The 21112-nt window shown below is 45.0% G+C and overlaps 1 protein-coding gene across 1 annotated transcript in view; it reads left to right on the forward strand.

Annotated features, from left to right (window-relative positions):
• LOC110511431 (collagen alpha-1(XIV) chain) overlaps positions 1–21112 on the forward strand; it is a 256230-nt gene that overhangs the window by 170137 nt on the left and 64981 nt on the right. The window contains 4 exon segments of the mRNA XM_090186206.1: positions 5047–5205; positions 12189–12266; positions 17389–17475; positions 19959–20012. Of these exon segments, the coding sequence (XP_090042332.1) occupies positions 5047–5205; positions 12189–12266; positions 17389–17475; positions 19959–20012 (378 nt within the window).

The following is a 21112-nucleotide window of genomic DNA, read 5'->3' on the forward strand; positions in this document are numbered from 1 at the left end:
TTCAATTAAATTCAAAGAGCTTTATTTTCATGGGAACATTGTCAAAGCAAGTGAAATAGATAATAAACTAAAGTTAAATGAACAATAAAACATGTGACAGTAAACATTACACATTACACACAAAAGTGACTCTCTCTGTGTGTGTGTGTCTGTCTCTGTCTCTCTGTGTCTCTCTCTGTGTCTATCTATCTCGCTCTCTCTGTCTCTCTCTCTCTGTCTTTCTCTCTGTCTCTCGCTCTCTCTATGTGTCTCTCTCTCTCTGTCTCTGTCTCTCTATGTCTCTGTCTCTCTATGTCTGTCTCTCTATGTCTCTTTCTCTCTGTCTCACTCTGTCTCTGTCTCTCTATGTCTCTGTCTCTCTCTGTCTCTGTCTCTCTCTCTCTCTCTCTCTCTCTCTCTCTCTGTCTTTCTCTCTGTCTCTCTCTGTCTCTGTCTCTCTATGTCTCTCTCTGTCTCTGTCTCTCTATGTATCTTTCTCTCTGTCTCTCCTTCTCTGTCTCTCTCTGTCTCTCTATGTCTCTGTCTCTCTCTGTCTCTGTCTCTCTATGTCTCTGTCTCTGTCTCTGTCTCTGTCTCTGTCTCTCTCTCTCTCTGTCTTTCTCTCTGTCTCTCTCTGTCTCTGTCTCTCTATGTCTCTGTCTCTCTCTGTCTCCCTCTCTCTGATAACGTGTGTCTGAGGAAATAAGGTTATTAGGGATTTCTGCAGATTGTATAACTCAGCCCTTACTTAAAGGGGTAATCAGTAATTCAGTTCTCAGCCAACTTTATTGGCGGCTCTGACACTTTTGCTATAAATCTTAGGGATGGGACTGGAAAAATGTACAATAAGTAACCCCCCCTCAAATACTGAGATGTAAGATATGAATGCAAGGACTTTTCAAATGACCTTTGAACAGCAGTAACTATTGCAGATTGCACCTTTAAGTAGTGTAGTGTGGGGGTGGGGGTGGGGGGTCCAATTGGTATCATGGTAACAGCTAAAGTATTCCATATCCTCTTTAAATGGCTAATGGGGGGGGGGGGGGTGTAAGGAAATGTGCTGATTCAGAACTCTCTCCTTCATGCATTTCTCTTCTAGAACATTTGGTGTCAAGGTGGCAATGTTTAGAATACATTGAGATGGAGTCTGCTGATACAACAGCTTTTAATATCAGCATACATTACAGTAAAACATGGCTAGTTTACATCTCACATAGTTGAGGTATTATCCAATAAAACTAGCTGAAGCAGAATCATTTCAGCGATGGAAGTTGAAATAAAACTGTGTAGACTACGCCACCGTTGATTAATGGATGGGATTCTCACATTGGACTCTCTGTATTTAGTCTCTAAGACAAGAAGTCTACTGAAGCGTATTTTTTTCTACCATTCTGAAGTGATACCGTACTGAAGAAGTCTACTGAAGCGTATTGTTTTCTACCACTCTGAAGTGATACCGTACTGAAGAACTCTACTGAAGCGTATTGTTTTCTACCACTCTGAAGTGATACCGTACTGAAGACGTCTAATGAATCATATTGTTTTCTACCACTCTGAAGTGATACCGTACTGAAGAAGTCTAATGAATCATATTGTTTTCTACCACTCTGAAGTGATACCGTACTGAAGAAGTCTAATGAATCATATTGTTTTCTACCACTCTGAAGTGATACCGTACTGAAGAAGTCTAATGAATCATATTGTTTTCTACCACTCTGAAGTGATACCGTCCTGAAGAAGTCTACTGAATCATATTGTTTTCTACCACTCTGAAGTGATACCGTCCTGAAGAAGTCTAATGAATCATATTGTTTTCTACCACTCTGAAGTGATACCGTCCTGAGGAAGTCTACTGAATCATATTGTTTTCTACCACTCTGAAGTGATACCGTACTGAAGAAGTCTAATGAATCATATTGTTTTCTACCACTCTGAAGTGATACCGTACTGAAGAAGTCTAATGAATCATATTGTTTTCTACCACTCTGAAGTGATACCGTACTGTACTCCATCGGTTTCCTGTTTTATTTCCTCTGTGAGTCATTGTCAGTCCCATAAAGTGGAGAAGGCTGTTTTGTAAGAGGATGTCGAAATGCACTCTGCCTATCTGCTGTAATAGAAAACCCCATCAGTCCACACACGGTTAGAAACCCAGAGATGAAAAACAGGGATATCTCAAATGGAAAAAGCAAGCAAACAAATGAAGCGCTGCATATTGCAGCAGCGAGGAGCGAGGAGGAACGGAGGGGATGTCAGTGACACTTGCCGTTCGCATTAAAAACACAGCTAGCGCGCTGGATGAAATAGGCTAATACATCATGTTGGCACTCGAATTATAACACAATTGATCAGAGGACCCATCTGACCCGCGGGACTGAGTGTGTGTGTGTGTGTGTGTCTCTCCTCTCCTCTCCTCTCCTCTCCTCTCCTCTCCTCTCCTCTCCTCTCCTCTCCTCTCCTCTCTACTTCTTATTCTCCTCTCTTCACCGTCCCCTCCGTCCCTGTCCTGAATATCATCATCAAGGCCATGGGGTTCATCCCTTAAACTACCCTCCCTATTCATAGTCACTCTCAGACAGACAGACAGACACATCCACAGCAGAGATACTGTCCCCATGACGCTGGTCAGACTGTGAATAAACACTGTTTGATTAATGGGCTTTGTCCCAAATGAGCACCCTTGTTCCCTATGTAGAGCCTCATTGGCTCTGGTCAAAAGCAGTGCACTACATAGGGAATATGGTACTGTTTCAGATGCATCCCAGGCCGTGTGGATACAGTGGTCGTTGGAAGACTGTTGAACTTTTTGTTGTTCGCACAAAACATTTTTTTTTTGGTCAGGCAATTGGTGGTTTGAAAAATGGTTCTTTGTCTTGTAATTGTCTTTAGCTGAGAAGGAGGTTGATATGCTGTCTGTGTGTTGGGTTAAGTGTGTCTCTAAACCCACCACAGTAGTCCTGGGGTAGTGTCCCAAATGGCACCCTATTCCCTATTACAGTGTAATGGGCTCTGGTCAGAAGTAGTGCACTATGTTGGGCATAGGGTGCCATTTGGAACTGAACCCTGGATCCAACCATATAACACAGGCAGGCAGGCAGCTCGGCGTTGACAGTCTCTGACATGTATAAACACAACCAGACTTAGTGAACTGGAGAAAATAGTTTCACTCCGAGAACCCATTAAAACGAGCGTATAGAGTACGTCACAGACCGGCCAAATGGACTCTGTTTCTGACGCACAAATACCAACTCTGTCTAACTTCAGATTAGCCTCGCCTTGTTACTGTGGGAGCTGAGATGTACTGTTTCCATGGAAAGGTTTCGCTTGCATCTCAAATTGCACCCTATTCCCTATGTAGTGCACTACTTTTGACCAGGGCTCATTTGGGTAGTGGTCAAAAGTAGGGCACTATTTAGGGAATAGGGTACTGTTTGGGGCGTGGTCGTTATGATTGCAATTCTCACACCTGACAGACTTACGGTTGTAACTCAGCTTTGTAGCCCTGAACAGCAGAGGAGCCTGTCCTGGGAAACCTGTGATTTATTGTGACTTGCTACAATACATTGTGACAAGGAGAAAGTTGATAGTTGCACATGGCAGGTAAATCTTCATGTACGAGATAGAACACCTACTCATTCAAGGGTTTTTGTCACGTTCGTCGTATGGAGGAGACCAAGGCGCAGCGTGGATTGAATACACAGTATATTTTAATGAAGACGGACACTAAACAAAACGAACGTGACGCTATACTACAAACAGTGCAGACACAGGCAACTAGACGTAGACAATAACCCACGAAATACCCAAAGAAAGATGGCTGCCTAAATATGGTTCCCAATCAGAGACAACGATAAACACCTGCCTCTAATTGAGAACCAATCTAGGCAACCATAGACATAAGGCATAAACACCTAGATGATAAACAACCCCATAAACCTACAAGACCCCTAGACAGTACAAAAACACATTCATCCCCCATGTCACACCCTGACCTAACCAAAACAATAAAGAAAGCGAAGAAGACTCAGGTCAGGGCGTGTCCAATGACTGACTGTATGTGACAAATAAAATTTGATTTGATTTGACAGTTTTTCTTTATTTGTACTATTTTCTACATTGTAGAATAATAGTGAAGACATCAAAACTATGACAGAACACATATGGAATCATGTAGTAACCAAAAAAATGTTAAACAAATCAAAATATATTTTATATTTGAGATTCTTCAAATAGCCACCCTTTGCCTTGATGACGGCTTTGCACACTCTTGGCATTCTCTCAACCAGCTTGTTTAATTAACACTTTTTTGGGGTTACACTTTTTTTTGGTTCCTACATGATTCAATATGTGTTATTTCATAGTTTTGATGTTTTCACCCTTGAATGAGTAGGTGTTCTAAAACGTTTGACTCGTAGTGTATTTCTTGAGAAACAATTTCTTGAACAATGGTTTAAGGTGACTCAACCCAGAGATTTCACTCAAAAATGGACATTACACCTTTGCTGTTTATTACGGGCAATAGTTCTCATTGGTTGGCCCCGCTCGCAGCCAATTGATAGGGTTGTGACTAGATGGAGTACAGCTACGGACAGATTTACCATTGAACTACCGCCCGAGTTTGGACCTGGACTTGGAAGCCAGAGAATGAGTCAGAGTTGCATTTCACTGTTACATTTACAACAGATAACTGTAGACTTTGAGTTAATACAACGGACTACTGTTTATTTTAATGAGGGTGCTGAGGACTTGATACGCCTGCTATATTGTCCAATGACTGACTGTTAGGAGACAGCATTTACTCTCTGGATGATAGTTATACCACATTCGGCTAAGCACCACATCCAAGGATCCGTTATAGGACCCTGATACAGTATGCTTGCTTGATTTATGAAGCATGTACGTAGGTTTTGTATGAAAGATACTTTATTTAAAGTGTGACTGATAATACTGTGGTTTGTGTCAGTCTGTTTAAAACACAGTGTTCCATCTCCTCTCCCCACAGACTGATAATACTGTGGTTTGTGTCAGTATGTTTAAAACACGGTGTTCCATCTCCTCTCCCCACAGCTCCACATGGCGATCAGTAAGACCACAGCCAGGGTGGTGGTTGACTGTAAGGTAGTGGGAGGAAAGCCCATCAACGCAGCTGGCAACATCAGTATAGACGGGGTGGAGGTACTGGGACGCATGGTACGATCCAGAGGGAAGAGAGACAACTCAGCTCCGGTAAGAATGATGGAGGAATCTACCACACCTTGTTCTGCTTACACAGTATCACCATAAGGTGTTAATGTTTGTGTTTTTACAAAAGTTGAAAAGCTTGAAACAAGCATAGTTTGCAGGAGTTTATTTTCATTTAAACTACTCCTAACCCTCAACCCTAAACCTAACTAGACATCTTCAACACACCTGCAAAGACAAGCAACCTCTAGATGTACAAGACATTTGACTTTCAAAGCATGACATGGGGTATTTCTCAATATGCATACTACCGTGGTTCACACTCTCCTGCTGCATTCTCAGAGGATCTTCGTTACTTCATATCTATCAGCTAGCTACGTACATGTGAAGCGTAATAATATAGCTAACCAGATAGTTTAACAGGAAAAAATGACTTAAAATAATGTTATGCAAGGTAGATGTCAATTCTTCGTGGCTAGCTAACAGTAGTAGCTAACAGTAGTAGCTAACAGTAGTAGCTAACAGTAGTAGCTAACAGTAGTAGCTAACAGTAGTAGCTAACAGTAGCAGCTAACAGTAGCAGCTAACAGTAGTAGCTAACAGTAGTAGCTAACAGTAGCAGCTAACAGTAGCAGCTAACAGTAGTAGCTAACAGTAGTAGCTAACAGTAGCAGCTAACAGTAGCAACTAACAGTAGTAGCTAACAGTAGTAGCTAACAGTAGCAGCTAACAGTAGCAGCTAACAGTAGTAGCTAACAGTAGTAGCTAACAGTAGTAGCTAACAGTAGTAGCTAACAGTAGTAGCTAGCCAAGCCAGTTAGCCCTATTGACTTGCTATGGGCTTGCGATCTACGCACACTACAGTGGGTATTGTAGGCAGGTATACATGCCAAAATGAACCAAATCAAAAATCAAATCAAATCAAATTGTATTTGTCACATACACATGGTTAGCAGATGTTAATGCGAGTGTAGCGAAATGCTTGTGCTTCTAGTTCCGACAATGCAGTAATAACAAGTAATCTAACTAACAATTCCAAAACTACTGTCTTGTACACAGTGTAAGGGGATAAAGAATATGTACATAAGGATATATGAATGAGTGATGGTACAGAGCACCATAGGCAAGATACAGTAGATGGTATCGAGTACAGCATGTATAAATGAGATGAGTATGTAAACAAAGTGGCATAGTTTAAAGTGGCTAGTGATACATGTATTACATAAGGATACAGTCGATGATATAGAGTACAGTATATACGTATGCATATGAGATGAATAATGTAGGGTAAGTAACATTATATAAGGTAGCATTGTTTAAAGTGGCTAGTGATATATTTACATCATTTCCCATCAATTCCCATTATTAAAGTGGCTGGAGTTGAGTCAGTGTCAGTGTGTGTGTTGGCAGCAGCCACTCAGTGTTAGTGGTGGCTGTTTAACAGTCTGATGGCCTTGAGATAGAAGCTGTTTTTCAGTCTCTCGGTCCCAGCTTTGATGCACCTGTACTGACCTCGCCTTCTGGATGATAGCGGGGTGAACGGGCAGTGGCTCGGGTGGTTGATGTCATTGATGATCTTTATGGCCTTCCTGTGACATCGGGTGGTGTAGGTGTCCTGGAGGGCAGGTAGTTTGCCCCCGGTGATGCGTTGTGCAGACCTCACTACCCTCTGGAGAGCCTTACGGTTGAGGGCGGTGCAGTTGCCATACCAGGCGGTGATACAGCCCGCCAGGATGCTCTCGATTGTGCATCTGTAGAAGTTTGTGAGTGCTTTTGGTGACAAGCCGAATTTCTTCAGCCTCCTGAGGTTGAAGAGGCGCTGCTGCGCCTTCTTCACGATGCTGTCTGTGTGAGTGGACCAATTCAGTTTGTCTGTGATGTGTATGCCGAGGAACTTAAAACTTGCTACCCTCTCCACTACTGTTCCATCGATGTGGATAGGGGGGTGTTCCCTCTGCTGTTTCCTGAAGTCCACAATCATCTCCTTAGTTTTGTTGACGTTGAGTGTGAGGTTATTTTCCTGACACCACACTCCGAGGGCCCTCACCTCCTCCCTGTAGGCCGTCTCGTCGTTGTTGGTAATCAAGCCTACCACTGTTGTGTCGTCCGCAAACTTGATGATTGAGTTGGAGGCGTGCGTGGCCACGCAGTCGTGGGTGAACAGGGAGTACAGGAGAGGGCTCAGAACGCACCCTTGTGGGGCCCCAGTGTTGAGGATCAGCGGGGAGGAGATGTTGTTGCCTACCCTCACCACCTGGGGGCGGCCCGTCAGGAAGTCCAGTACCCAGTTGCACAGGGCGGGGTCGAGACCCAGGGTCTCGAGCTTGATGACGAGCTTGGAGGGTACTATGGTGTTGAATGCCGAGCTGTAGTCGATGAACAGCATTCTCACATAGGTATTCCTCTTGTCCAGATGGGTTAGGGCAGTGTGCAGTGTGGTTGAGATTGCATCGTCTGTGGACCTATTTGGGCGGTAAGCAAATTGGAGTGGGTCTAGGGTGTCAGGTAGGGTGGAGGTGATATGGTCCTTGACTAGTCTCTCAAAGCACTTCATGATGACGGATGTGAGTGCTACGGGGCGGTAGTCGTTTAGCTCAGTTACCTTAGCTTTCTTGGGAACAGGAACAATGGTGGCCCTCTTGAAGCATGTGGGAACAGCAGACTGGTATAGGGATTGATTGAATATGTCCGTAAACACACCGGCCAGCTGGTCTGCGCATGCTCTGAAGGCGCGGCTGAGGATGCCGTCTGGGCCTGCAGCCTTGCGAGGGTTAACACGTTTAAATGTCTTACTCACCTCGGCTGCAGTGAAGGAGAGACCGCATGTTTTCGTTGCAGGCCGTGTCAGTGGCACTGTATTGTCCTCAAAGCGGGCAAAAAAGTTATTTAGTCTGCCTGGGAGCAAGACATCCTGGTCCGTGACTGGGCTGGATTTCTTCCTGTAGTCCGTGATTGACTGTAGACCCTGCCACATGCCTCTTGTGTCTGAGCCGTTGAATTGAGATTCTACTTTGTCTCTGTACTGGCGCTTAGCTTGTTTGATAGCCTTGCGGAGGGAATAGCTGCACTGTTTGTATTCGGTCATGTTACCAGACACCTTGCCCTGATTAAAAGCAGTGGTTCGCGCTTTCAGTTTCACACGAATGCTGCCATCAATCCACGGTTTCTGGTTAGGGAATGTTTTAATCGTTGCTATGGGAACGACATCTTCAACGCACGTTCTAATGAACTCGTTGAACCCAGCATGTATGTATTATTAACGTATCAAGATAACATATTGTAGTCAGGCAACATGTGTGAGATGTGAATGGGCAACGTTTCATTCCGAAGTTGAAGTTTATTTTCTCACACTCAAAATAATGGCCGCCATTGATTTCAATAAATATTGCGTAATTTCTTTACGTGGTTGCGTCATCTTTCTGTGCCTACTTTCCATTGAAGCTTGCATCAATGCTTTAAAATATGTACAGACGGAGTACTGCATTCCAGAAGCTTCATTTCACATACTTTGATTTAAACCCGTACTCTGACTCTCTCCCATGCTCCAGTTTGCTCGGAGCACGGGGGGGGGGGGTGCGTGCTCGGAGAGCGGTAGTATTCATTTTGAGAAACACAAGAGTGTCAGGCTCTGCATCATTCTCTGAGCTGGCTGTCCTATAGACCTACAGCTTTCAGTCACACACCATACAGCCTCTATAATACCCCAACAACACCCTACAGCTTCTATAACAACACCCTACAGACTCTATAACAACACCCTATAGCCTCTATAACAACACCCTACAGCCTCTATAGCAACACCCTACAGTCTCTATAACACCACAACACCCTACAGCCTCTATAACAACACCAAACAGCCTCTATATTACCACAACACCTTCACAGCTTCTATAGTCCCACAACAACACCCTGCAGCCTCTATAACACCCCCACAACACCCTACAGACTCTATAGTCCCACAACAACACCACCCTACAACAACACCCTACAGTCTCTATATCAACACCCTACAGCCTCTATAACGTCACCATACAGTCTCTATAACACCACAACAACACCCTACAGCCTCTATAACAACACCCTACAGTCTCTATAACAACACCCTATAGCCTCTATAACAACACCCTACAGCCTCTATAGCAACACCCTACAGTCTCTATAACACCACAACACCCTACAGCCTCTATAACATCACAACACCACCCTACAGCCTCTATAACAACACCCTACAGCCTCTATAACAACACCCTACAGCCTCTATAACAACACCCTACAGCCTCTATAACAACACCCTACAGCCTCTATAACAACACCATACATCCTCTATAACACCACAACATGTGACCCAAGATGTCAGGACAGGAAATAAGATGAGGAGCATTCTTTGTTAGATGCATAATAGTTGTGTGATGATTTCTGTGCAGCTCTGAGGGTAGATGAATGGACTGCTTTGCAACTATGTGAGAATGTATTATTTAATTATTTCTGGAGACAGTCTGATGAAAAGAAAGTGCTTGAAACAGCATTTTAAGGGAATTGGTTGAAAGAAAGAAAAGTCCCCCGAGATGTTTGACAATTAATTCTCAGTTTATTGTCCTTTTAAAGTGGTGAGGCTTTCATATTTCCTCAGCAGTTTCATCTCATCGATGTGTAATTCCATAAGTAATACATTTAATTTATTACAGCCTAGTGTTTAAAAGGGATTCACTCTCTCAGTGAACGTGCATTGCACTGGGCACAGACGTCAATTCAACGTCTATTCCACATTGGTTCAATGTAATTTCATTGAAATGACATGGAAACAACGTTGATTCAACCCGTGTGTGACCAGTGGGTTGTGTGTATGTACATTAAAGTCATTCAGTTCACCATCATTGAGCAGACAGACAGTCACCATTACACAGCCTGTTGAGTAGACAGTCACCATTAAACAGCCTGTTGAGCAGATAGAGTCACCATTACACAGCCTGTTGAGTAGACAGTCACCATTAAACAGCCTGTTGAGCAGACAGTCACCATTAAACAGCCTGTTGAGCAGACAGTCACCATTACACAGCCTGTTGAGCAGACAGTCACCATTACACAGCCTGTTGAGCAGACAGTCACCATTACACAGCCTGTTGAGCAGATAGACAGTCACCATTAAACAGCCTGTTGAGCAGATAGGCAGTCACTATTAAACAGCCTGTTGAGCAGACAGTCACCATTACACAGCCTGTTGAGTAGACAGTCACCATTAAACAGCATGTTGAACAGACAGTCACCATTAAACAGCCTGTTGAGCAGACAGTCACCATTACACAGCCTGTTGAGCAGACAGTCACCATTACACAGCCTGTTGAGCAGACAGTCACCATTACACAGCCTGTTGAGCAGATAGACAGTCACCATTAAACAGCCTGTTGAGCAGATAGGCAGTCACCATTACACAGCCTGTTGAGCAGATAGAGAGTCACCATTACACAGCCTGTTGAGCAGACAGTCACCATTACACAGCCTGTTGAGTAGACAGTCACCATTAAACAGCCTGTTGAGCAGATAGACAGTCACCATTACACAGCCTGTTGAGCAGACAGTCACCATTAAACAGCCTGTTGAGCAGATAGACAGTCACCATTAAACAGCCTGTTGAGCAGATAGGCAGTCACTATTAAACAGCCTGTTGAGCAGATAGACAGTCACTATGAAACAGCCTGTTGAGTAGACAGTCACTATTAAACAGCCTGTTGAGTAGACAGTCACCATTAAACAGCCTGTTGAGCAGACAGTCACCATTAAACAGCCTGTTGAGCAGACAGTCACCATTAAACAGCCTGTTAAACAGCAGATAGAGAGTCATCATCATACCTCACAGACCACGGTGTAGACCACGGTGTAGACCACGGTGTAGACCACGGTGTAGAACACGGTGTAGAACACAGTGTAGAACATTTTGTAGACCACGGTGTAGACCACGGTATATAACATTTTGTAGACTGCGGTGTAGACCACGGTATATAACATTTTGTAGACTGCGGTGTAGAACACTGTGTAGGCCACAGTGTAGAATGCGGTGTAGACCACAGTGTAGAACATTTTGTAGACCACAGTGTAGACCACGGTGTAGACCACGGTGTAGACCACGGTGTAGACCACGGTGTAGACCACGGTGTAGACCACGGTGTAGAACACAGTGTAGAACATTGTGTAGACCACAGCATAGACCACGGTGTAGACCACGGTGTAGACCACAGTGTAGACCACAGTGTAGAACATTGTGTAGACCACAGCGTAGACCACGGTGTAGACCACGGTGTAGACCACGGTGTAGACCACGGTGTAGAACACAGTGTAGAACATTGTGTAGACCACAGCATAGACCACGGTGTAGACCACGGTGTAGACCACAGTGTAGACCACAGTGTAGAACATTGTGTAGACCACAGCGTAGACCACGGTGTAGACCACGGTGTAGACCACAGTGTAGACCACAGTGTAGAACATTGTGTAGACCACAGCGTAGACCACGGTGTAGACCACGGTGTAGACCACAGTGTAGACCACAGTGTAGAACATTGTGTAGACCACAGTGTAGACCACAGTGTAGAACATTGTGTAGACCACAGGGTAGACCACAGTGTAGACCACAGTGTAGGTCACAGTGTAGAATGCGGTGTAGAACACTGTGTAGAACATTTTGTAGACTGTGGTGTAGACCACGGTATATAACATGTTGTAGACCACGGTGTAGAACATTTTGTAGACCACGGTGTAGACCACGGTATATAACATTGTGTAGACCACAGTGTAGGCCACAGTGTAGAATGCGGTGTAGACCACAGTGTAGAACATTGTGTAGACCACAGTGTAGACCACGGTGTAGGCCACAGTGTAGAACATTGTGTAGACCATGGTGTAGGCCACAGTGTAGACTATTTTGTAGACCACGGTGTAGAACATTGTGTAGAACTCTGTATACCATAAGTGTGTTGCAATGTCATGCCAATATGAACTCTTTCTCTGTGTATTTGTTCTCTGTGTGTGTATAGTTCCAGATCCAGATGTTTGACATTATCTGCAGCACGTCCTGGGCCAGTCGAGACAAGTGCTGTGAGCTCCCTGGACTGGTAAGAACAACTGCCTTTTAACCAACCCTTCAAACAATCAACAGACCAACAACCAACAGACCAATAACCAACAGACCAACAGTCAACAGACCAACAGTCCAACAGTCAACAACCAACAACCAACAGACCAATAACCAACAGACCAACAGTCAACAGACCAACAGACCAACAGTCAACAACCAACAACCAACAGACCAATAACCAACAGACCAACAACCAACAGACCAACAGACCAACAACTAACAGACCAATCAACCATTTAAACGACCAACAGACCAACAGACCAACAACCAACCATTTAAACAACCAGCCAGCTAATCAACCAGACAACCGTTAAGCCATTCAAACACCAAACAACTAGTCTCGCGAGCCATGCTTGAAGTCTGACGCTGTATGAAAGTCTGTCGAGAAAGAAACCATCCATCCAACCCGCCAACTCTAATCCACTCCAAGAAGATGAATAACTGAGAGAGACTTCCATCCAACCCACCAACTATATTCCACTCCAAGAAGATTAATTACTGAGAGAGACTTCCATCCAACCCAACCATCCAACCCACCAACTCTCATCCACTCCAAGAAGATGAATTACTGAGAGAGACTTCCATCCAACCCAACTATCCAACCCACCAACTCTCATCCACTCCAAGATGAATAACTGAGAGAGACTACCATCCAGCCAACCCAACCATCCAACCCACCAACTATAATCCACTCCAAGAAGATGAATAACTGAGAGAGACTACTATCCATCCAACCCAACCATCCAACCCACCAACTATAATCCACTCCAAGAAGATGAATAACTGAGAGAGACTACTATCCATCCAACCCAACCATCCAACCCACCAACTATAATCCACTCCAAGAACATGAACAACTGAGAGAGACTACTATCCAACTATCCATCCAACCCACCAACTCTAATCCACTCCACGATGATGAATAACTGTACTCTCAAACCACTGTTCTTTCTCCTCTCTGTACTAAATCCACATAGCAACACCCTGCCTGCAGGCTATGGGCTATATGTCAGACAGAACATAGCACTTTTTTTTCTTTCTAAGAGTGTATCTAGAACCTAAAAAGGTTCTACGGCTGTCCCCATAGGAGAACCCTTTGAAGAAATATGTTTGGTTCTAGTTAGAACCCTTTCCACAAAGGATTTACTAGGTAGAACCCTTTTGGGTACCAGGTAGAATGGAACCCATAAGGGTTACACCTGGTCAGTCCTTTGTGGAAAGGGTTCCACCTGGAACCGAAAGGGGTTATGCTATGGGGACAGCAGTACCATGAGAGACATGACCAGGACTGACCTAGCTAGACCAGACAGTAACATGAGAGACATGACCAGGACTGACCTAGCTAGACCAGACAGTAACATGAGAGACATGACCAGGACTGACCTAGCTAGACCAGACAGTAACATGAGACATGACCAGGACTGACCTAGCTAGACCAGACAGTAACATGAGACATGACCAGGACTGACCTAGCTAGACCAGACAGTAACATGAGACATGACCAGGACTGACCTAGCTAGACCAGACAGTAACATGAGACATGACCAGGACTGACCTAGCTAGACCAGACAGTAACATGAGACATGTCCAACACTGACCTAGCTAGACCAGACAGTAACATGAGACATGACCAGGACTGACCTAGCTAGACCAGACAGTAACATGAGACATGACCAGGACTGACCTAGATAGACCAGACAGTAACATGAGAGACATGACCAGGACTGACCTAGCTAGACCAGACAGTAACATGAGAGACATGACCAGGACTGACCTAGCTAGACCAGACAGTAACATGAGACATGACCAGGACTGACCTAGCTAGACCAGACAGTAACATGAGACATGACCAGGACTGACCTAGCTAGACCAGACAGTAACATGAGACATGACCAGGACTGACCTAGCTAGACCAGACAGTATCATGAGACATGACCAACACTGACCTAGCTAGACCAGACAGTAACATGAGACATGACCAGGACTGACCTAGCTAGACCAGACAGTAACATGAGACATGACCAGGACTGACCTAGCTAGACCAGACAGTGACATGAGAGACATGTCCAACACTGACCTAGCTAGACCAGACAGTATCATGAGAGACATGACCAGGACTGACCTAGCTAGACGTGTTAGATCAACAAAATGTATTTTAATTAAACACGTTCGGCTTACTCCCCTCTCTCTGTCTCTCTCTCTCTCTCTCTCTGTCTCTCTCTCTCTCTCTCTTTCTCGTGCTCTCTTTCTTTCTCTTTCTTTCTCTCTGTCTCTCTCTCTCTCTCTCTCGCTCTCTCTCTCTCTCTCTCTCTCTCTCCCTCTCAATTCAAGGGGCTTTATTGGCATGAGAAACATATGTTAACATTGCAAAAGCAAGTGAAGTAGATATTATACATAAGTGAAATAAACAATAAAAGGAACATTGCACATTACACAGAAGTTCCAAAATAATAAAGACATTACAAATGTAATATTATATATACAGTTGAAGTCAGAAGTTTACATACACTTAGGTTGGAGTCATTAAAACTTGTTTTTCAACCACTACACACATTTCTTGTCAACAAACTATAGTTTTGGCAAGTCGGTTAGGACATCTACTTTGTGCATGACACAAGTCATTTTTCAACAATTGTTTACAGACAGATTACTTCACTTATAATTCACTGTATCATAATTCCAGTGGGTCAGAAGTTTACATACTAAATTGACTTTGCCTTTAAACAGCTCGGAAAATTCCCCAAAATGATATCATGGCTTTAGAAGCTTCTGATAGGCAAATTGACATCATTTGAGTCAATTGGAGGTGTACCTGTGGATGTATTTCAAGACCTACCTTCAAACTCAGTGCCTTTTTGCTTGACATCATGGGAAAATCAAAAGAAATCAGCCAAGACCTCAGAAAGATTGTAGACCTCCACAAGGCTGGTTCATCCTTGGGAGCAATTTCCAAATGCCTGAAGGTACCACGTTAATCTGTACAGACAATAGTACGCAAGTATAAACACCATGGGACCATGCAGCCGTCATACCGCTCAGGAAGGAGACGAGTTCTGTCTCCTAGAGAGAACGCACTTTGGTGCGAAAAGTGCAAATCAATCCCAGAACAACAGCAAAATATATTTTGAAGATGCTGGAGGAAACAGGTACAAAAGTACCTGTATCCACATTAAAACGAGGCCTACATTGACATAACCTGAAAGGCCGCTCAGCAAGGAAGAAGCCACTGCTCCAAAACCGCCATAAAAATGTCAGGCTATGGTTTGCAACTCCACATGGGGACAAAGATCGTACTTTTTGGAGAAATATCCTCTGGTCTGATGAAACAAAAATATAACTGTTTGGCCATAATGACCGTTGTTATGTTTGGAGGAAAAAGGGGGAGGCTTGCAAGCCGGAGAACATCATCCCAACCATGAAGTATGGGGGTGGCAGCATCATGTTGTGGGGGTGCTTTGCTGCAGGAGGGACTGGTGCAATTCACAAAATAGATAGCATCATGAGGATGGAAAATTATGTGGATATATTGAAGCAACATCTCAAGACATCCGTCAGGAAGTTAAAGCTTGGTCGCAAATGGGTCTTCCAAATGGACAATGACCCCAAGCATACCTCCAAAGTTGTGGCAAAATGGCTTAAGGACAACAAAGTTTAGGTATTGGAGTGGCCGTCACAAAGCCCTGACCTCAATCCTATAGAACATTTGTGGGCAGAACTGAAAAAGCGTGTGCGAGCAAGGAGGCCTACAAACCTGACTCAGTTACACCAGCTCTGTCAGGAGGATTGGGCCAGAATTCACCCAACTTATTGTGGGAAGCTTGTGGGAGGCTACCCAAAACCTTTGACCCAAGTTAAACAATTTAAAGGCAATGCTACCAAATACTAATTGAGTGTATGTAAGTGGTGATCCTAACTGACCTAAGACATAGATTTTTTACTGGGATTGAATGTCAGGAATTGTGAAAAACTGAGTTTAAATGTATATGGCTAAGGTGTATATAAACTTCCAACTTCAACTGTATATACAGTGTTGTAACTATGTACAAATGTTTCAAGTACAGAAGGCTTTTACAATGGTGTTTGTTCTTCACTGGTTGACCTTTCCTTGTGGGAACAGGTCACACATCTCTCTGTCTCTCTCTCTCTCTCTCTCTCTCTCTCTCTCTCTCTCTCTCTCTGTCTCTCTCTCTCTCTCTCTGTCCGTCTCTCTGTTCGTCTCTCTCTCTCTCTCTCTCTGTCTCTATCTCTCTCTCTCTCTGTCAAGACATCCTAATGACACTGTGTTAGTAACAACTCTACAAAACCCTCCCAAAACCCCATGCTAGGAGATACAGTCCTGTCCACCTCACAGACCGCTAGCCTGTATTTACTACCGGCCTCCCCGGCTCTTTCAAAGCACGTTTTATTATTGGAAAAGGATAGGACAATTATTTTAATGATAACTGTGTTTCTAGCTAGCCGGGCCCAGGAGATAGATGTGATGTATGGTGCTGCTGCGAGGCCAGGAGAGAAGAAGAGAGGAGAAAGGTTATTTTTCTCCTGTTGACAGACCGATAGAACAGGGGAGATAGCAACCTGAGGCCTCACAGCACTCCAGCCACACACGTAACACTGGAGCACTGGACAGAAGGAACTAACTGATAGAGGAACTTGGAAATTGAAAAATGTCCAACCAAGACATTTTAATCACACCAGGAGAAATACAAAACTGTTTCTTTCTCGAACATTTACATAATATCTACAAATCAAATCAAATGTATTTATATAGCCCTTCGTACATCAGCTGATATCTCAAAGTGCTGTACAGAAACCCAGCCTACAACCCCAAACAGCAAGCAATGCAGGTGTAGAAGCACGGAGATACAAGGATACTCCATACAATTCTCACCAAGCTGAGCATTTACATAAGTATCTCCCATTTGAACCAGATAGCCACCCATTCTGTGACAATAGTTTTTGTTTTCTTTAGTTCACAATGTTGTGTTCTGTCCTGTCATGAATCACAAACAGGAAGTTGAATTGAGTTGCTGTACGTTCATTGTGTGTTTTTTGTTTGTTGAGTAGCCTCTGATTGTCTGTTGTTTTCTGTTGTTCTCCAGAGGCTGGAGGAGGACTGTCCTGCCATGCCCCATGCCTGTAGCTGTTCTCAGGACAGTAAAGGACCTCCTGGACCCACAGGACCTCCCGTAAAGTCCTCCTACTGCCTTTATTTACTGTCTTAGGGAATAGGGTGCCCTTTTAACACACCTTTTAACACCCTACAAAATCATCCTAGACAGAAAACAACACATTTTTGAGACATCGTTTCTCCAGAGAGATGTCAAGCAGGCAGGAAAAGAGACTCCAGGGGTCGACAGAAGGAAATCCAAACCAGCCAATCCAAACCAGCCATTCCAAACCAGCCATTCCAAACCAGACGCCCACCAAAAGTTATTTTGGTGAAACATTCCCGGTCTGGGGAGGGTCAATGTCACTTAGTACTGTGGATGTGTCTCCACCACAGTTAGACATTGTTAGGGGAAGGACCCCAACAGAGAGAGAGTCTTCATACATTCTGCTGGAGAGGGAGAGGGTGGGAGAGAGATGGAGAGAGAGGGGGAGGGGGAGAGGGGAGAGAGAGAGGGGGGAGAGAGAGGGGGGGGAGAGGGGGACAGAGGGAGAGAGGGAGAGAGGGAGAGAGGGAGAGAGAGAGAGGGAGAGAGAGAGAGAGAGAGAGTGAGTCTTCATACATTCTGCTGGAGAGGGAGAGGGTGGGAGAGAGATGGAGAGAGAGAGAGAGAGAGAGAGAGGGTAGCGAGAGAGGGGGAGGGGGAGAGAGAGGGAGAGGGAGAGAGAGAGGGTAGAGAGAGAGGGTAGCGAGAGAGGGGGAGGGGGAGAGGGAGAGAGAGAGAGAGGGTAGAGAGAGAGGGTAGTGAGAGAGGGGGAGAGAGAGAGAGTGGGGGGAGAGAGGGGGGGGGAGAGAGAGGGTAGAGAGAGAGGGTAGAGGGTAGAGAGGGAGAGAGAAACCCGAGTTAGAGAGGATAGAGAGAGAGAGAAACCAAGTGAGAGAAAGGAGAGAGAGAGAAACTGAGTGAGAGAGGATAGAGAGAGAGAGAGTAGTATGTAGAATGGTTAATCTCACTCCACGCAGCAGCAGAGGGTAGAGAGAGAGGGTAGAGGATAGAGGGTAGAGGGTAGAGGGTAGAGGGTAGAGGGTAGAGGGTAGAGGGTAGAGGGAGGGTAGAGGGTAGAGAGAGAGGGTAGAGGATAGAGGGTAGAGGGTAGAGGGTAGAGGGTAGAGGGTAGAGGGTAGAGGGAGGGTAGAGGGTAGAGAGAGAGGATAGAGGGTAGAGAGAGAGGGTAGAGGGTAGAGAGAGAGGGTAGAGGGTAGAGAGAGAGGGTAGAGGGTAGAGAGAGAGGATAGAGGGTAGAGAGAGAGGGTAGAGGGTAGAGGGAGGGTAGAGGGTAGAGAGAGAGGATAGAGGGTAGAGAGAGAGGGTAGAGGGTAGAGAGAGAGGGTAGAGGGTAGAGAGAGAGGGTAGAGGGTAGAGAGAGAGGATAGAGGGTAGAGAGAGAGGGTAGAGGGTAGAGAGAGAGGATAGAGGGTAGAGAGAGAGGGTAGAGGGTAGAGGGTAGAGGGTAGAACCTGATATGACAACACTGCAGATAAATGAGCTCGTTTAGAAGGCGTCAGTTCGGGTGATGTTGTGTACTCAGCTCGTTGCCAAGGGGACAATAAAACAGGTTCCAGGGCCACTACGGGGCCAACACTGTATCAACACACAGACATGTTTGAGAAAGTCATTATATGGACATGAATTTATCAAAAGAGATTAGTTCCTCTCTCTGCTGTCTACACAGTTTCCACATCCATATGGTTCAGGTGGAGCCTATAGGCAGACTTTAAAATCACAATGGAGGAAGATTTAATCTGAGGTTCCTCTATAAACCAATCCTCCTTATGTTTCTGTGGTCGTTGGCTCTGATCACTGTTGACCTACTAAAACCGTTGTTATAACATTAAAGCTGGACTGGAGTTAAAAGTGGGGCTTTGTCACGACACAATACTCCTTGCTGAAGGTGTTGAACCCGTAGTAAAACTGTTCCTGACCTTTAATTCTATTATTCTGTAGTGTGTCTTCAATCACTGGTATTATTATAACCGACTGAGCGTGTGCAGGACGTTAATCCAATTTGAGCTTGTCCTGCCTCTGCCTCTGCTATCACAGCCTCCAGCCATAGGAACTATTAGTACCTCGCTCCATGTCCCCGCAGGGGTGCCATTAAGGCAAACACAGGAAGAGGAAGGAAGCCTTTGAGGCCAGATGGGACAATTACCTCCAGATGCCTTCGTCAGTTAGAGCAGAGTCAGGAGGGACAGGGAGGGACGACGGGAGGGACAGGGAGGGACGGGGGGAGGGACAGGGATGTTTATGGTCTGATTCCCAGTCAGATGTACAGTATGGTTATCATGGTGTTTATGGTCTGAGTCCCAGTCAGATGGACAGTATGGTGTTTATGGTCTGATTCCCAGTCAGATGGACAGTATGGTTATAGTGGTGTTTATGGTCTGATTCCCAGTCAGATGGACAGTATGGTTATAGTGGTGTTTATGGTCTGATTCCCAGTCAGATGTACAGTATGGTTATAATGGTGTTTACGGTCTCCTTCCTCCCTTCCTTTCTTCCAGGGAGGTGCTGGTATCAGAGGGGCCAGGGGAGATCGAGGGGAGCCAGGCAATGTGGTAAAGTATACTATTCATCCTCCATCACACTATGCTGCTCAGTGCTTACACAGGTTGTTGTGTCCCAAATGGCACCCCTGTTCTCTCTATAGTGCACTACTTTGGATCAGGGCTCTTGTGAAAAGAAGGGCACTACATTGGGAATAGGGTACCATTTGGGACACAGATAGAGGGACTCCATCCCAATACAGCTCAGTGTTTCCATAGTAACACATACTGGAGGGTCCCCATCCCAATACAGCTCAGTGTTTCCACAGTAACACATACTGGAGGAGCTCCATCCCAATACAGCTCAGTGTTTCCATAGTAACACATACTGGAGGGGATCCATCCCAATACAGCTCAGTGTTTCCACAGTAACACATACTGGAGGGGATCCATCCCAATACAGCTCAGTGTTTCCACAGTAACGCATACTGGAGGGTCCCAATACAGCTCAGTGTTTCTATAGTAACACATACTGGAGGATCTCCATCCCAATACAGCTCAGTGTTTCTATAGTAACACATACTGGAGGATCTCCATCCCAATACAGCTCAGTGTTTCCATAGTAACACATACTGAAGGGTCTCCATCCCAATACGGCTCAGTATTTCCACAGTAACGCATACTGGAGGGGCTCCATCCCAATACAGCTCAGTGTTTCCACAGTAACACATACTGGAGGGTCTCCATCCCAATATAGCTCAGTGTTTCCACAGTAACACATACTGGAGGGGCTCCATCCCAATACAGCTCAGTGTTTCCACAGTAACACATACTGGAGGGTCTCCATCCCAATACAGCTCAGTGTTTCCACAGTAACACATACTGGAGAGTCTCCATCCCATACTGGAGGGGCTCCATCCCAATACAGCTCAGTGTTTCCACAGTAACACATACTGGAGGGGCTCCATCCCAATACAGCTCAGTGTTTCCACAGTAACACATACTGGACGGGCTCCATCCCAATACAGCTCAGTGTTTCCACAGTAACACATACTGGAGGGGCTCCATCCTAATACAGCTCAGTGTTTCCATAGTAACACATACTGGAGGGGCTCCATCCCAATACAGCTCAGTGTTTCCACAGTAACACATACTGGAGGGTCCCAATACAG

The sequence above is a fragment of the Oncorhynchus mykiss genome, chromosome 2, assembly GCF_057628025.1.
Source record: "Oncorhynchus mykiss isolate SJ-2025 chromosome 2, ASM5762802v1, whole genome shotgun sequence".
Lineage (NCBI taxonomy): Eukaryota > Metazoa > Chordata > Actinopteri > Salmoniformes > Salmonidae > Oncorhynchus > Oncorhynchus mykiss.